Raw genomic sequence first — 16265 nt, 5'->3', positions numbered from 1 at the left:
TAATTCTTCCCTCCTCTCCTTCTTCACCCAATACCAGGCATCCTGCTCCCGAGTTTTGATATCTAGTGGACAGATCACGAATAGCACTAGAAACGTCCCCCCAGGAAGTGTTCTACATGCTCCTACTGAACACAGAAGCATATTTCGCTGCACCCTGCTTACAGCAATGGTAGGCATGACCCTCGTGAGCCTGTGTGACCAAACCCCTAATCTGTATCCTACTATCGATGTTAGGATGCTATTGTGGTAAAATCTGACTATGTTAGGTGGGAGATGGAAACGTTTGTGACCTGTTTCCGATAAGGTTATTTAGCAATACGAGGGATATTTGTCAGATCTGCACGTGGTGGCCAAAATTGGAACTAATTTTCTTTCTAGCGTGGGTCGGTTCTTCGTTAACACATTAGCATATCTACCATGTTTCGCTGCCGTATGAGAGTCACAGCCCACACTGAATTTCTGTGAGCAGCTGCACTTCCACTATAACCACGTCATAACACAGGGCGGAGCAAATAAAAGTGGCCCAGGGAACCCAGTTCCCAGGTAAAAAGAAACACAGCAGGGGAAATGAAACACAGCACTAACCTGATATAACAGACGTTGGAGGTAACCACCATTCATGTCTTCACCTTTGGGGTCTGGTCGGTATATTGCTGAAGGCGGATCGAAGCTCGACTGCTTCAATTGGTGCAGTCACATCTGCAATGTTCAGCAGGGTACTTTGACGCGATTAAACTTCTCAGTAAACAACTAACCACACCGTTTCCACGACTTTGTTGTCACGAAACTTTCTATAATGAACACCGGCTTCAAACTGAGTACCGTCGTCGCCTATTCACTGCTCCATTCATGCTGACACAAACCGCATTATGCTCTGAACTGGAGTGGCTCTCGTGTCTTGCGTATACGTGCTGTGCGCTTCATGAGGTCTGGCTATATGCATACATTCGCGTCCAATAGTATACACTCGTCCAGGTCACTTTTATTTGTCCCGCCCTGTCAAAGATTGCAAAATAAGTAATGTGATACGTTTAGCCACTGTGTTGTAGAGTTACAACTAGAACATTGAGTTTTGCTCTTGACAAACTTTGGTTGCCAATAAGCAGTGGAAGCCCTCTGGCGGGACAGCTGAGTGAGCGATGGTCTTCCGGCAGGCAGTGGGGCTGGCGCCTGGGTCTGCAGGCGGTGACGGTGCTGCTGTGCGCCGCCTTCTTCCTGGGAATGCTGTACCGCTCTGCGTCCATGTACCACCCGCAACGGCGCGCAATCCAGCACCTGAAGAATCAGCGCAAGAAGGTCAAGCTGAAGAAGACGCCGCAGCACCGCCAGCCCAAGCAGCCCTTCTTCGACCTGACGCCTCTGCGCATCCGCGCCGTGCAGCTGCTTATGCTGGCCGCCGCCGTCGCTGCCTTCGGAGTCTACTCACCACTCTTCTATTTGGTGAGTCCTAAGGATGATGATGATGTTTGCATAGTGAGGCGCTCAGCTGCGCGGTTACCAGCGCCCATTCAAATTCCCAACCTTTTCTCAGCTTAATCTCGCCACTTTCAGAAGAGGACGAGATTAGTGTTTAAGGTCGCGTTGACAACCAGGTCATTAGAGATGGAGCACAAGCTCAGATTAGGGAAGGATGGGGAAGGAAATCGGGCGTGTCCTTTTCAAAGGAATCATTCCGGCATCTGGCTGAAGTGGTTCAGGAAAATCACGGAATACCTAAATCAGGAAGGTCGGACGCGTGCTTAGCCGCCGTCCACATGAATGCGAGTCTAGTCTGCTAACCACAGCGCCACCTCGCTCGGCTGGTAAGTCGTCTGTCAACACGCCTCTGTACATAGTGTAGTAACTATGTTCCGACTGTCACATCGAACAAACCAAGCAGCTTATTTTTGTTCTGCCTGCAGTTCTCTGCCTGCAGTCTGTGTACGCCCTGATATCCACAGGGAACAATTCCGTAGCAGGCCACACTTTAAAATTGTACATAAATATACGGCCGTTTTGACTTTTGCAGATAGCATAAGGAACAAAGTTGCATAACTACCGTGGCCTACATCATGTATGCGTAGGCTACGGTAGTTTTCCTAGTAGTTTTGTTAATGTCGTACGAATGTTACCTGTAGCTTAAGTGTGTTGCGTACCTATCTGGCGTTACCTCATAGCGATTGTTTTCTTTACGCATGCGCTGGCCGGTGTGGCCGAGCGATTCTAGGTGCTTCAGTCTGGAACCGCGCGACCGCTACGGTCGCAGGTTCGAATCCTGCCTCGGGGATGGATGTGTATGATGTCCTTTGGTTAGTTAGGTTTAAGTAGTTCTAAGTTCTAGGGGACTATTCACCTCATATGTTAAGTCCCATAGTGCTCAGAGCAATTTGAACCACTTTGACCTTTATGCATGCGATCAATCTCTTACTAGATTGCTCTAAAACAGGAGGTGGTGAATTTTCTACAAACTGTGTGAGGATATATAAAGCGCTGGGCAACTTACGGAACGTTTTTGTTACACCCAATAAGCATCGTGCCTCTTATTTAAAAATAAACGAAATTAACTGCAAAACTGAAATTTTCAGTATTTAATTTAGATTTTATTAGGAAACTGTTGCTTTGTAATGGGAAACGGACGTCATAGTATAAACAAAGGAAACGATACACATTTATCATACAACGAAAGAAAACTCTATTTACTCAATAAAATGTTTAAATAAAAAGAACACAAAACTAAATTATATCAAACATCGCTTCAATACTTCTTCCAATGTTTACATAGTATGTTTTTGTTATTCAGAAACAAATTTCGTACTTATCAATAATAACAGGAAACTCTCGTCCTTGTTCATCGTAAAAATGTCCTATTGAAAACAAAATAATAACAATTATTACATAACCATTGTATATATATTGCCGCAGAGGAAGCTGGGTAGCACAGTCAACGTGGTGTAGTTGTTATGATACTAGGCTGTGGAGGGTCGTGAGTTCAATACTGTGAAATTTTAATTTCTATGTTCGGTTCGTGTACATTCTAGAAGCATCCACAAATGTCAAGAATGATTGTACTGGAATGTTCTATAACTGTATATGTACCGTATGTGTTCTGGCCGGAGGTAATTCGCTCCGCGCTCTTGTATGTGCGAGTGCTGAATAAACCTTCGTTAAGTGAAGTTAGTGTTCGTCATTCATGTAATTACGCCTTCTTCTGCGTCACAATATAAATGTTATTACTTATAAAATGCAATTTATATTCTGTAAATACGTAAAATACATATTGGACACACGATTAATAATATCCGGTTATAATCCCACCATATACAACACCATTTATGCAGTGTACCAAAACTACGGAACCGTAAATTTGGTAAAACCCAATTCTAGTGAGGAATGATCTTGGTTTACGTACGGCGGATGCCATTCGTATTTATTGCAGTTGTAGCATGTCATACAACATACAAGGTCAGGGCATGTAGACCATGGACAACTTGTGTACTGAGCATAAGAGTCATACACGATTACAGCAGACGAGCAAACCTACCATTGTAGAACATTGTCCTGTTACCCGTCGCCCGTGGCGCAGTGGTTAGGACACTGGACTCGCATTCGGGAGGACTACGGTTCAATCCCGTCTCCAACCATCCTGATTCAGGTTTTCGGTGATTTCCTAAATCGTTTCAGGCCAGTACCGGGATGGTTTCTTTGAAAGGGCACGGCCGATTTCCTTCCCCATCCTTACCTAACCCGAGTTTGCGCTCCAGTTCACGTCACTTGCACATTCGTTGGTAATTAATATTCACTATCGGTAATTAGAAGAAAGATTAAGGAAAGGTAAACCTACTGTTTCAAATACTGTAAGTAGCAGGGGTAAAATACGGGGAGCGAAAGGGTATTTACAATTTGTACAGAAACCATATGGCAGTTATAAGAGTCGAGGGGCATGAAAGGGAGCAGTGGTTTGGAAGGGAGTGAGACAGGGTTGTAGCCTATCCCCGATGTTATTCAGTCTGTATATTGAGCAAGCAGTAAATGAAACAAAAGAAAAATTCGGAGTAGGAATCAAAATCCGTGGAGAAGATATAAAAACCTAGAGGTCCGCCGATGACGTTGTAATTCTGACAGAGACTGCAAATGACCTGGAAGAGCAGTGGAACCGAATAGACAGTGTCTTGAAAGGAGGGCATAAGATGAACATCAACAAAAGCAAAACAAAGATAATGGAATGTAGTCGAATTAAATCCTGTGATATTGAGGGAATTAGATAACGAAATGAGACACTTACAGTAGTAAATGAGTTTTACTTTTTGGGGAGAAAAACAACTGATGATGGTCGAAGTAGAGAGAATATAAAATGTGGTTCAAATGGATCTGAGCACTATGGGCTTAACATCTGAGGTCATCAGTCTCCTAGAACTTAGAACTACTTAAACCTAACTAACTTAAGGACATCACTCACATCCATGCCCGAGGAAAGATTCGAATCTGCGACCGTAGCGGTAGCGCGGTTCTAGACTGAAGCACCTAGAATCGCTCGACCAAATCGGCTGGCTATAAAATGTAGACTGGCAATGGTAAGGAAAGCGTTTCTGAAGAAGAGAAATTTGTCACATCGAGTATAGATTTAAGTGTCAGGAAGGTGTCTCTCAAAGTATTTGTATGGAGTGTAGCCATGCATGGTAGTGAAACGTGGGCGATAAACAGTTTAGACAAGACGGCAAAGAAGCTTTCTAAATGTGGTGCTACAGAAGAATGCTGACGATTAGATGGGCAGATCATATAACTAATGAGGAGTTACTGAATAGAATTTGGGAGAAGAGATATATGTGGTACAACTTGACTAAAAGAAGGAAGCGGTTGGTAGGACATGTTCTGCGGCATCAAGGGATCAGGGCAGCGTGGATGGTAAAAATCGTAGAGGGAGACCAAGAAATGAATACGCCAAGCAGATTCAGAAGGATGTCGGTTGCAGTTGGTACTGGGAGATGAAGAAACTTGCACAGGTTAGAGTAGCGTGAAGAACTGCATCAAAACAGTCTCTGGACTGAAGACCACAACAACAACGTCGATACCTTCTGGCGTTGGTCATCTTTGATTATGTGTTGGTGCTAGTTGTCTATACATATATGTGTGTGTGTGTGTTTGTTGTCTTTCTACAGAATATGCCGAATTATGGTTCTTGGTGGGCGTAGCCCCTCATTCCACAGTGTGAAATGCTCTATACAGCGATTATGCTCGATGGAATTAATGTTAATAGTTACCCAACCGCTGGTATGCAATGCAGAATCATCGGTGAGACAAAACATCATGACGATCTGTTTGACAGCAGCGCGCTTGGCTCAAATGGTTCAAATGGCTCTAAGCACTATGGGACTTGACATCTGAGGTCATCTGTCCCCTAGACTTAGAAACTACTTAAACCTAACTAACGTATGAGCATCACACACATCAATGTCCGAGGCAGGATTCGAATCTGTGACTGTAGCAGCAGCACGGTTCCGGACTGGAGCGCCTAGAACCGCTCGGTCGGTGCAGCGCGTTTGTCCACCATCGGAAGGCAGTACGTGTCATGGATTCGACAAATCCATCGTCGCAACAGATTTATGCATAGACCACGCTTTTATACCAAATTATGATCTGTTGTTTTGTGGGCATGGAACTATCAGTCAATATTGTCATAGCACTGCTCCATCGATTTCAGATCAGTGGATTTGGTGACTACAGCTTCAGTTAAGGCGTGCTACGGAACTTAAGTGCATTGTCATGTTCATCAAAGGGGTGTGGCATGATTCTAGCCTTGCGCCGCCATTAGTTACCATTTTGGAAGATGCAGTCGCGCTTTGGAAAGACATCAAGTAGCAAGGGATGCAGGCTGTCAGCAAAAGAGTCACGTAATCCGTAGCTGTCACGATGCTTTCGTCACTATCAAAGTTGCACGACAGTCCTGTAGAATGTCCCCATATAATAATACTGTCCCCAAAACGCTCTCGTCCGTGGTGAGGTGCATGTTTCCGGGAGCCGTTCCCTTAGGTGACAACGTTTCCGGAAATGACCACCGACATGGTGTCACAAGAAATGCAATTAATCAGACGATGTGATGCTTTTCCATTGACCCACGGACGACTTTTGGAGATTCTGTGTTTACTGCAATCGTGACTGACGATGTCGTTGGGTCAACGTTGGAATACGTTAAGAGCCATCTACTCCAGTCTCCCATGGTAAACAATGTGAGCTGAACTGTTTTCTCCGATACACTTGAACCTGTAACAGCAGGACGGAAACCCCTAATATTAGGAGGGTGAAACTAAATATCAGCCAATTCCTTAAGCATTATTCATTAATTGAAACTTCCGGGATGAATTGCCATGGTCCATGTATAAAACGTCTTCTCCTTCCTGGCGTTTCGTTGCTTACTGCAGGCGACATCTTCTGAGGTGAATCGCCGACTGGCTGCTAGGCGCTGCTGGTCCCGCTTATATGGAGCGCTTAGATGGCGCCACCACTCGTCACGTGCTTTCGACTTTGAAACTATCTCTGGTTAGTGCCATCTCTCTCGTCTTGAAAACGTGTTTACGAAATAAAATTTAGTGAGACCAACGTGATAGATAGGACCTCACTTTATTATACTCGCATGTATAGAGAAACAATAGATATCTACAAGCACGGAAATAATTTTAATAGAAAAGAAGAAGTATTAAAACTAGGCAAGATATGGCGGTCGGCTTTGTACCAACGAAGCAACAATCGATTACCTGTAATCGAGAGAGAGGGCACTAGCCAAAGATAGTTTTACAGTGGAAAGCACGTGAAGAGTGTTGGCGCCATGTAAGCTCTCTATGTAAGTGGGCCACTAGCGCCTAGCAGCCAGTCGCCGACTCACCTCAGAAGATGTTACCCGCAGCCGGCAACGAAACGTCAGGAAGGAGAAGTAGTTTTATATATGCACCACGGCAATTCAGCCTGGACGTTTTAATCAATGAAGACGCCGGCCGTGAAAGCTTACATGTTATGATTAGAATTCCTTAAGCTTTTCCGTCTTTTAATTTAGATCTGGGCTCTACAGTGTGGATGTAAATCACAAATTAACATGGTACTAATACGTTTCCGGGAGGTGGCGCCCCACGGTTTTTACGTATTTCAAAAACCTTTTGTTGTCTTCTTGAGCTGCTGGTAAAATTCTTTACATATACAAGTTTCGGTCGTCTGATCATCATCAGTTTCATAAAACTATTTACAGTGTCACATTAGGTTGAATAGAAATCAACTGTCGTCAGATCATAGAACCATGAAGTACACACTGTTATCATATCATAATATAAATTACATCGTCAATGTATACAAACTGTGCTATGTAGTGTAAGTATGAATGAGTACACGATCTCGATTTTTCCTAAATTAATCCTGCAAATATTTTTGTGAACCTGAAGATGGTCAGGCGATGGGAACTGGTTGTATAAATAAAGAATTTTCGCAGCAACTCAAGGCAATGGTAAGATATTTTTTGAATTATATGATAGTATCCTTGATCCAGAAGTAATATGAGTGTGTAAGTACATCCAACCAACATGTTAGCAAAGGGTGATGGTACTTGAATCCGAACAAAGTGCTATTAGTGACTGTTACGAGGAATTCAAACAGAGTTCCAGTGCATACCTTGCGCTGTTGGAAGGAAGTATTTCGCACAGTAATATCTGAAAGCTATTTCCAGTTTGTAACAAAATTCAGTTAGGATGCTAAGCCCCAAGCCAACTCGGTGTTCGTTTTGATATCTCTAATTAGTTTGTGATAGTTCTGTTTCACTCAGTCATCAGATAATATGAAAATCGACTTTTTATTCTGAGCTCATGAGGAGACCCTAATCGAGAAACTCATTTCCAAAAGGTACCAAATCTAAAAAATTATAACAGGAGTGGCAAGAAACGTTTTACAGCTATAGTAGCATCAGAATATGTTACGTTGCTCTGTTGTTATATTCAGACATATGTTGACACACATTACGCCTAGTATCTCTATTAAACGTTTATTTGTTTAATTCTTATTGCATAGGTAAATATCAATTTGACACCTTTTGGCAAACAATCGTGTCAATTTTGGTAGCTGTTGAATGGAATTTCCGTTGGTGATTCACAGTATTCATCTGATATATCAGACTCTATAATTTAATTAAAAAATTGCAATGGGCGTAAAAGAACGCCAGACACGTCCTTACGACATGCAATGTCATGTGCACAGACGTCGGCCATTTCGGGTGTGACGTCATTACCAAGAAGACCAACGATTGGCTACCGGTATATGGTTCTCCTTGGAAACGAAATAATACTGTATTTGGTACTCTTCACCATGAACAGCAAGTCTTAAGGAGAACTATATAAAGGCTATGGTTCATTTTGGCATTCACAACAGTTTTTGTTATATAGGTAATGATTCTTTGTAGTGCTGCAGCCTATTATCTCATTTTTTAACGTTTCGTGTTTGGTACCGTTCGGAAATGAGCTTCTTAATTAGGACGCACTAGTTCACATTGTGTTTGCTGTTTCCGTAGTCGCTGTCACTAACGCCAATTTCCTGTAATCTTACAATCCTACAACATATGCAACAACCATAACAGGCTGATTCATGGTCTGTCTTGATCATGGCGGCTGTACTTTTAATCACTCTTCCTGAGGAACATGGAACGTTTGTGAACAATGAAGAAAATTTAGATCCCAACGGCAATCGTAAAAATTAAACCTAGAATTTTGGCTATGTACATGGATGAAAAGTCATCTGTCTCATTTTATATAGTTCTTTGAAATCGGATGAACCTACGAGAAACACTCTGAAGTTTAATCTACATTTATAGCCAGAAGAGCCTAAGAAACTGGTACACCTGCCTAATATCGTGTAGCGCCCCCGTGAGCTCGCAAAAGTGCTGCAACACGACGTGGCATTGACTCGACTAACGTCTGAAGTAGTGTTGAACGGAATTGACACCATGAATCCTGCGGGACTGTCCATATCTCCGTAAGAGTTCGAGGGGACGGAATAGCAAGTTGCAAGGCATGCCAGATATGCTAACGATGCTCATGTCTGGGAAGCTTGGTGGCCACAGGAAGTGTTTGAACTCAGAAGAGTGTTCCTGGAGCCACTCTGTAGCAATACTGGACGTGTGGGGTGTCGCATTGTTCTGCTGAAATTACCGAAGTCCGTCGTAATGCACAACGGACATGAATGAACGGAGGTGATCAGACAACATGCTTTCATACGTGTCCACCGCTCACAGTCGTGTATGGACGTATTAGGGATCCCATATCACTCCAATTGCACACGCACCACACCATTACAGAGCCTTCACCATCATGAATAATCCCTTGCTGACTTGCGGGATCTGTGGATTCATGAGGTTGTCTCCTTACCCGTGCACGTCGATCTGCTCGATACAATTTGAAAGGAGAATCGTCCGACCAGGCAACATGTCTCGAGTCATCAGCAGTCCAGTGTCTTTTGTCGTGCAGTCATTAAGGGTAGACGAGTGGGCCCTCGGCTCAGAAAGTCCCCATCGATGATGTTTCGTTGAATGGTTCGCACGACGACACGTGATGGCTCAGCACTGAACTCTGTAGCAATTTGCGGAAGGGTTGCACTTCTGTGGCGTTGAACGATTCTCTTCTGTCGTCGTTGGTCCAGTTCTTGCAGGATCTTTTCCGGGAGCAACGATGTCAAAGAACTGATATTTTACCGGATTCCTGATATTCACGGTACACTCGTGAAATGGTCGTACGGGAAAATCCCCACTTCATCGCTACCTCTGAGATTCTTTGTCACGTCGATCGTGCGTAGTCTATAACACCACGTTCAAACTCACTTAAACCTCGATAACATGCCACTGTAGCAGCACTAACCGATCTACCAACTGCGCCTTGTTGTTATATATAGCGTTGCCGACCGCAGTGCCGTATCCTGCCTGTTTACTTAGCTCTGTATTTCAATACGCATGCCTATACCAGTTTCCTTGGCACTTCCATGTATTTGTGTGTAACTAGTTGCATGCAGAGATACTGCCGCTCTGTCTGACGTGAAGCTGTGGTGTTTAGGCCCTGCAAGGTCAGCGCGAGGGCCTGGACGAGCGGGCGCTGGTGCTTCTGCAGACGTTCCTGGGCTGCGCCACGGCCCTGGGCTGCGTGGGCTTCGGGCTGATGGTGGTGCGAGCCAGCGACCAGTGCCTCGTCTCCAGGCAGTACCTCTGCCAGGCCGCCATGGTCGGCATCGGTACGTAACGTACACTCTGACTTAGCTGCCGCTGTAAGATCATCCGCAGTGTAGAAACTCACGAAGATACACGCTATACTAACTCGAAACCATTTCTCACACGAGCGATGTTTTGCACTCCTCCCTTATTCAGGCACTATCCCTGTCTGCACTAAATTTATTGTGTCATATTTGAATTGACCTACATTAGAAAATAGATTAAGAAAAGGCAAACCTACGTTTCTAGCATTAGTAGACGTGGAGAAACCTTTTGACAATGTTTTCTGAAATACTCTCTTTCAAATTCTGAAGATGGCAGGGGTAAAATACAGGGAGCGAAAGGGTATTTACAATTTGTACAGAAACCAGATGGCAGTTATAAGAGTCGACGGGCATGAAAGGGAAGCAGTGGTTGGAAAGGGAGTGAGACAGGGTTGTAGTCTCTCCCCGATGTTATTCAATCTTTATATAGAGCAAGCAGTAAAGGAAACAAAAGAAAAATTCGGATTAGGCATTAAAATCCTTGAAGAAGAAATAGCGATTTGAGGTTCGACGATGACATTGTAATTCAGTCAGAGACGGCAAAGGACCTGGAACAGCAACGGAACGGAATGTCTTGAAAAGAGGATACAAGATGAACATAAACAAAAGCAAAACAAGGGTAATGGGATGAAGTCGAATTAAATCGGGTGATGCTGAGGGTATTAGATTAAGAAATGAGACACTTAAAGTAGTAAATGAGTTTTGCTGTTTAGAGTGCAAAATAACTCATGATCGTCGAAGTACAGAGGATGTACTGGCAATGGCTAGGAAAGCGTTTCTGTAGAAGAGAAGTTTGTTAACATCGAGTATAGATATAAGTGTCTGGAAATCCTTTCTGAAAGTAGTTGTATGGAGTGTAGTCATGCATGGAAGTGAAACATGGACGATAAATAGTTTAGATAAGAAGAGAAAGAAGCTATCTAAATGTGGTGCTACAGAAGAATGCTGAAGATTAGATGGGTAGATCTCATAAGTACTGAGGAGGTACTAAATGGACTTGGGGAGAAGATATATTTGTGGTACAACTTGACTAGAAGAAGGGATCGCTTGGTAGGACATATTCTGAGGTACCAAGGGCTCACCAATTTAGTATTGGAGGACAGCGTGAAGTGTAAAAATCGTAGAGGGAGACCAAGAGATGAATACACTAAACAGATTCAAAAAGATGTAGGTTGCAGTAGGTACCGGGAGGTGAAGAAGCTTGCACAGGATAGAGTACGGTGGAGAGCTGCATCAAACCAGTCTCTGGACTTAAGACCACAAAAAATTTGAATTGATGGATATGGTAGTGGATTTCTTCCATGAGGGAACATCCCAACTGGACTTCATATTTGGGATATTACGCAGAGTCGGCGGCGACGAGAGAAAATGTGTGCCTGACCGGGGTTCGAACCTGGCATCTTCTGGTTACTAGGCATGTGCCGTAAGCACTGCATCATCCGGGACACAGTGTTATCGCAACTGCACGGACTATCTCGGACCTCCCCACGGCCGATGCACACACCCATGGAGCGTCAGCTATCCCTGTTTATTTCCTTCATCTTCGTTCTACCGAGATTCCCACAGGAGGCCGAATGTGTTTGTGCATCTGCACTGAAGATGATGGATTCTCTCGCATCTAGGCCTATCAAATCGCATGAATGTGTGTTGCCTGTTCTTTCGAACATGTCCGAAAGAACAGACAACACACATTCATATGAATAGAGTTCATTACAGTGGGAACTAGGGTTAACAAGTAAAAAAGAGCGAAAATATCAAGATATTTTTATTCAAAAATCTTTGAGGCTGCCAGATACGTCGGAAAGGCAGTTTCCTTCTTTTACGTCGGTAACTTGGGCCAGGACATATTCGCTTTTTCTGAGCTATGGAAGGAGCATTTTACGTTCTTGTTCGCAACTATTACTCTTCCGTAATACTGACATCAGACTGCCTTAGCTTGACAACTGATGTAGATTTTTGTTCACCCTGTCGACGACTGACCCAGTATGGTTTTTTTAATTACCTTTCAAAGCATTTGTTTATATCATGCCAACAGATAGAGCTTTCACAAAACAACAGGACGAGCTTAACTACATGTATTTGTCTACCATCTTACAAAATTTGAACCGATTCACACATGTCTGAAACATACGAGGGCTGTTCAGAAAGTAAGGTGGAATGGATTGCGAAATGAAAACCACAGTGAAAATAAAAAATATTTTATTCGCAACAGTTACCCTCACCTTTCGGCTGCCTCTGTAAATAGTCGCCCCTCCGACTTAGACATTTGTCGTGGCGTTGTACAAACTTCCAGTACCCTCGTCACAGAAAGCAGCCACCTGTGCTTTCCGCCAATTCTCTACGCCAGTCTTACTTTCGTTGTCTGTGCCAAAATGTTGTATTTGAAGCCAGCAGTTCGTGTGAGTAGAGATGAAAAATAGAGGGAGCCAATTGAGGGCTATGTTGTGGGTGATCAAACACTTCCCATTGAAATCGCTGCGGGAGCGTCTTCATTGCCCCTGTAGAATGCGGCTGAAAATCGTCTTGAAGAAAGAAACACATGACAGTTATGTCATGTGGGCTGCATAGCTTCAGGCGAAATCTCTCACCAGATCCACATACTTACTTGGTGGAAGACAGTTTTGTAGGCATTACTACCTGGTCACTTTGCGCTCTGAACTGAAAAGAGTGACGTGAAACTATCTACTGGCACATTAAAGACACTGTCCAACACATCTATGCAAAGTTCCATCGGATTTTCACAATGGTTTTCATTTCGCGCCTAATCAGATCTTACTTTCCAAATACGTCTTGCGTAAGTGGCGATCGTAAAAAACCTTGCAAAAATCTTGTTTTTGCACATAAAATTTAAATATAGATAGTTTTTTGAAATCAAGTTTATAGTTTTGTCGCGAGAATTCACACTGTTATGCGCATTGTGTTCACGTGAGAATTATTTTTATATGCTACATTTACCTCCTATCTCCACAATAGATAAAGATAAGTGGATAAGTTCATATATTGTCCTTAACCGTTTATCTACGTTAGTTCAAAGTTTGAACTTATTCGTAGAAGTTGAAGGTATAGAAGTGGCACTCTTCAAAAATGTTCAAGAGAAACGTGCTTTTGCACGTATTTGCTGGCAAAATTCGAACAGTGGACATACAAATGGTGTCATTAGCTAAACATTAATTTCGGCCTGCTTAACGTCTCTTTCAAGAGGAACTCATGGTTTAATACAAATGTCCAGGCACCAGCTCTTGTCCGTCGTTCAAATGTTACATAGATACGGTAAGACGTATGTTCGAATGGTTGTACAAATGGCCTTTGGTCCGAGGTAATTCAAAATCCTTTCATCCCATGTTCCTAGCTGAAATAGGACCTGAGCACCAACACCTGCTCCTCCCTCACTCACCACATAGAACCACGATTGAGCTCGCGGCTTTCTCAATATAATTGTATGTTGCAGCACTTATGCGGTATAATGATGGTGCATAGTAATGATGTTCTGAAGGTACAGCTTTTAAAATGTCGAACGCTCCACCATATTGCAACTGGAAAATGCACGAGCTCTAAGTACTGTATCGCGGCGTGAGTAAGGAGCTTTGTGGAATTCTGTTCTTACGTTGGTAACATGCTTTGTTCAGTGTGTCAATGTCCACGGTCTCTAATCTGTATGTGGTGTCAGAATTTCTTTGCTTGGAACATGTTTATGTATCGGTTCACAAATGTAGTGTAAATTAATGAAATGAATTCGTCTGTCATCAAAGAGGTAAACTGGCGTTGTTTAGTTATTATCTTCGTTGGTTGTGCTTTATTTTCTTTTGTTTTTATAGTTGGCACTGTTAAAGTGAAGAAAATTTGCAGGGGTAGTTAGTTCTTCAAGGTGGTTGGCATGATTAAATAGCAAACAGAAAATCATGAACTTCATTTCATAATTATTCTTCAGTTACTTAGGTGTATTAATTTTCATTTTACGGCGTACATATAGTTGCAGAATATCAGTACGAGAGAACTGTTAAAATAATATTGAAAGTACACTTATGTGAGGTTGACGTATTACATACTCATATTAGTTACTACTTTTTGTGTTAAATAACATGACTGTTCTCGTACAGGATTTCGAAAGACGTTGATCAGAAGTGTTTATCTCTTCCCTCCACTTCCTTTGCCTTCAACATCCAGCGAATATGAATGCTCGTTTTCTTCGCACTGTGGGCTCTGCGTTTGTTAAGGTCCGATCGGTCGCCACATTGAAACGACAGTGAAAATCTGATGAAGATTTTCACAGTTGTGTTGGCCAGTGTCTCTTGTACCCCTCTCTGTTGTGTCAGGTACCTCTTAACAGTTCTGAGGGCTCAGTGTGCACGTAAATGTGTCTACAAAATACTGTCTCCCGCCGAGTATGAGTGCCTGCTGAGAGATTTGTCTGATTTCATACAGCCTAGCAGCCCATACAACGTAACTGTTGTGTATTACCTTCTTCGAGACAATTCTCGTCCTCACAGAGCAGGGGCAATGAAAACTCTCTTACAGAGTTTTTGATGGGAAGTGTTTGATCACCTACCATACAGCTTGATTGCCGGATCTGGTATCTTACAAGCGTTCTTTTTTCGCCGTAGAATACGCGCTTTAATTAGTTATGTTTCGTTGTAAATTCTGAAGCTTCGATATTTCATTCCAGTAAACTATAATTCACACTATAACTGTTCTTGAAGAGCAGCCAGTTTATATGAAGTTCATTTCACAGTATATTTTATATCAATAATGTCAGTTAAATAAAATACAATCAGCTAAGCCAAAACAGTTCACACATCGTTAAAAGGACTTTAATGACTCACAAGAAACCCTAAAATAGACAGTAAACTCGTAGAGCAGTTACCAGTAAGATCTACGGATCACTCTTGAAGAAAGACAAATTCTTGCTCTTGCAAAACAGCCACGAAAAAAGCAACAGTCGTTATGCAAAATATTATCAATATAGCGCAAAATATAGACTGCCGTTGCATCTCGTAAGATTATGTTATGCATATACAGGATGTCCCAGGAGGAATGTTCGATGTTCCTGGATGTAACAAGAAATATCGTTCTAAGCAAAACGTCTAGTAAACGTGAAAATGCATACCTCAACAGCTATAAGCACTTTTTCATCTTCGCTACTGTGACGTTCATATCTTCTACGGCCCAAGTGCTCGTAACTCTTGAGGCATACGTTTTGGAGTCAATGTTAAGTCGACAATTTTTTTCTTATTTTGGACCATATTACCGCCTCCAAATATATGGAATGCAAAGAGCTTGCTATAGAAGAGATTTGTTTAACAGTATCGAAGATGAAGTGGTCATATCTATGAAGCTACACAGTTTAGAGTTCATGTTTACAGGACGTTTTTGTTCCGGATAACCGTTCCGGTCATATCCCTGAATATTGACAATTTCTCTTAGGTCACCATATATTTTGCCAAACATAATGATATATGGAGCAAGGATATGGGCCCGCACATTGAGAACATCATTCGTCCAGGTAAGAAGAAGAGTGACGATCTGATTAACTGGAGAATACCGTTTGGTACCTACAGTTGCAGTTATTATTCTTCGAATCTGTCTAATGGATTGGCTAAGATAACGAGCGTGATAGAAAAGAAAAACCGCTGTAGGAGAATATGCGGACAGTAAGTGGTAAATAATGAATAATTTGTTAACAAAACGGTGAGCAGTACTTGTGGGAAGCGACTGTATGAAATATTTACTAATGTTCAGGAGATGTTTTTAATGAGCGATATTTACTCATCAAGAGGGGTGGCTCATTTTGTAAATGGACACGATACATACGTAACTCACCTAATTGTGGAACATAAACAGAAGGGTAAGTGGTGTTTGTTTTTGTGGGCTGGCAGGTACTCGTGCACTTGTCGTCATCCATTGTAAACTATTTTGAACCATCAGTGTCTATAACAGAGCCAGAGGCAGAGAATTATATGAGATACAAAAGAGATTAGCTAAAAAGGTCTTCTGGAACTGTACTTGGCGAGACAAGAATCAGC

General features: G+C 42.6%; 1 protein-coding gene across 1 annotated transcript in view; it reads left to right on the top strand.

The window, feature by feature from the left end:
- The window catches only part of LOC126335354 (monocarboxylate transporter 12-like), a 576599-nt gene that overhangs the window by 538492 nt on the left and 21842 nt on the right, over positions 1–16265 (top strand). The window contains exons 6-7 of the mRNA XM_049998541.1: positions 1155–1440; positions 10050–10224. Coding sequence (XP_049854498.1) covers positions 1155–1440; positions 10050–10224 — 461 coding nt within the window. The remainder of the gene's footprint in view (positions 1–1154; positions 1441–10049; positions 10225–16265) is intronic.

The sequence above is a fragment of the Schistocerca gregaria genome, chromosome 2 (genome assembly GCF_023897955.1).
Source record: "Schistocerca gregaria isolate iqSchGreg1 chromosome 2, iqSchGreg1.2, whole genome shotgun sequence".
Taxonomy (NCBI): domain Eukaryota; kingdom Metazoa; phylum Arthropoda; class Insecta; order Orthoptera; family Acrididae; genus Schistocerca; species Schistocerca gregaria.
Note: the sequence above shows the minus strand (reverse complement) of the source record. Positions and strands in the feature narration are given on the sequence as shown.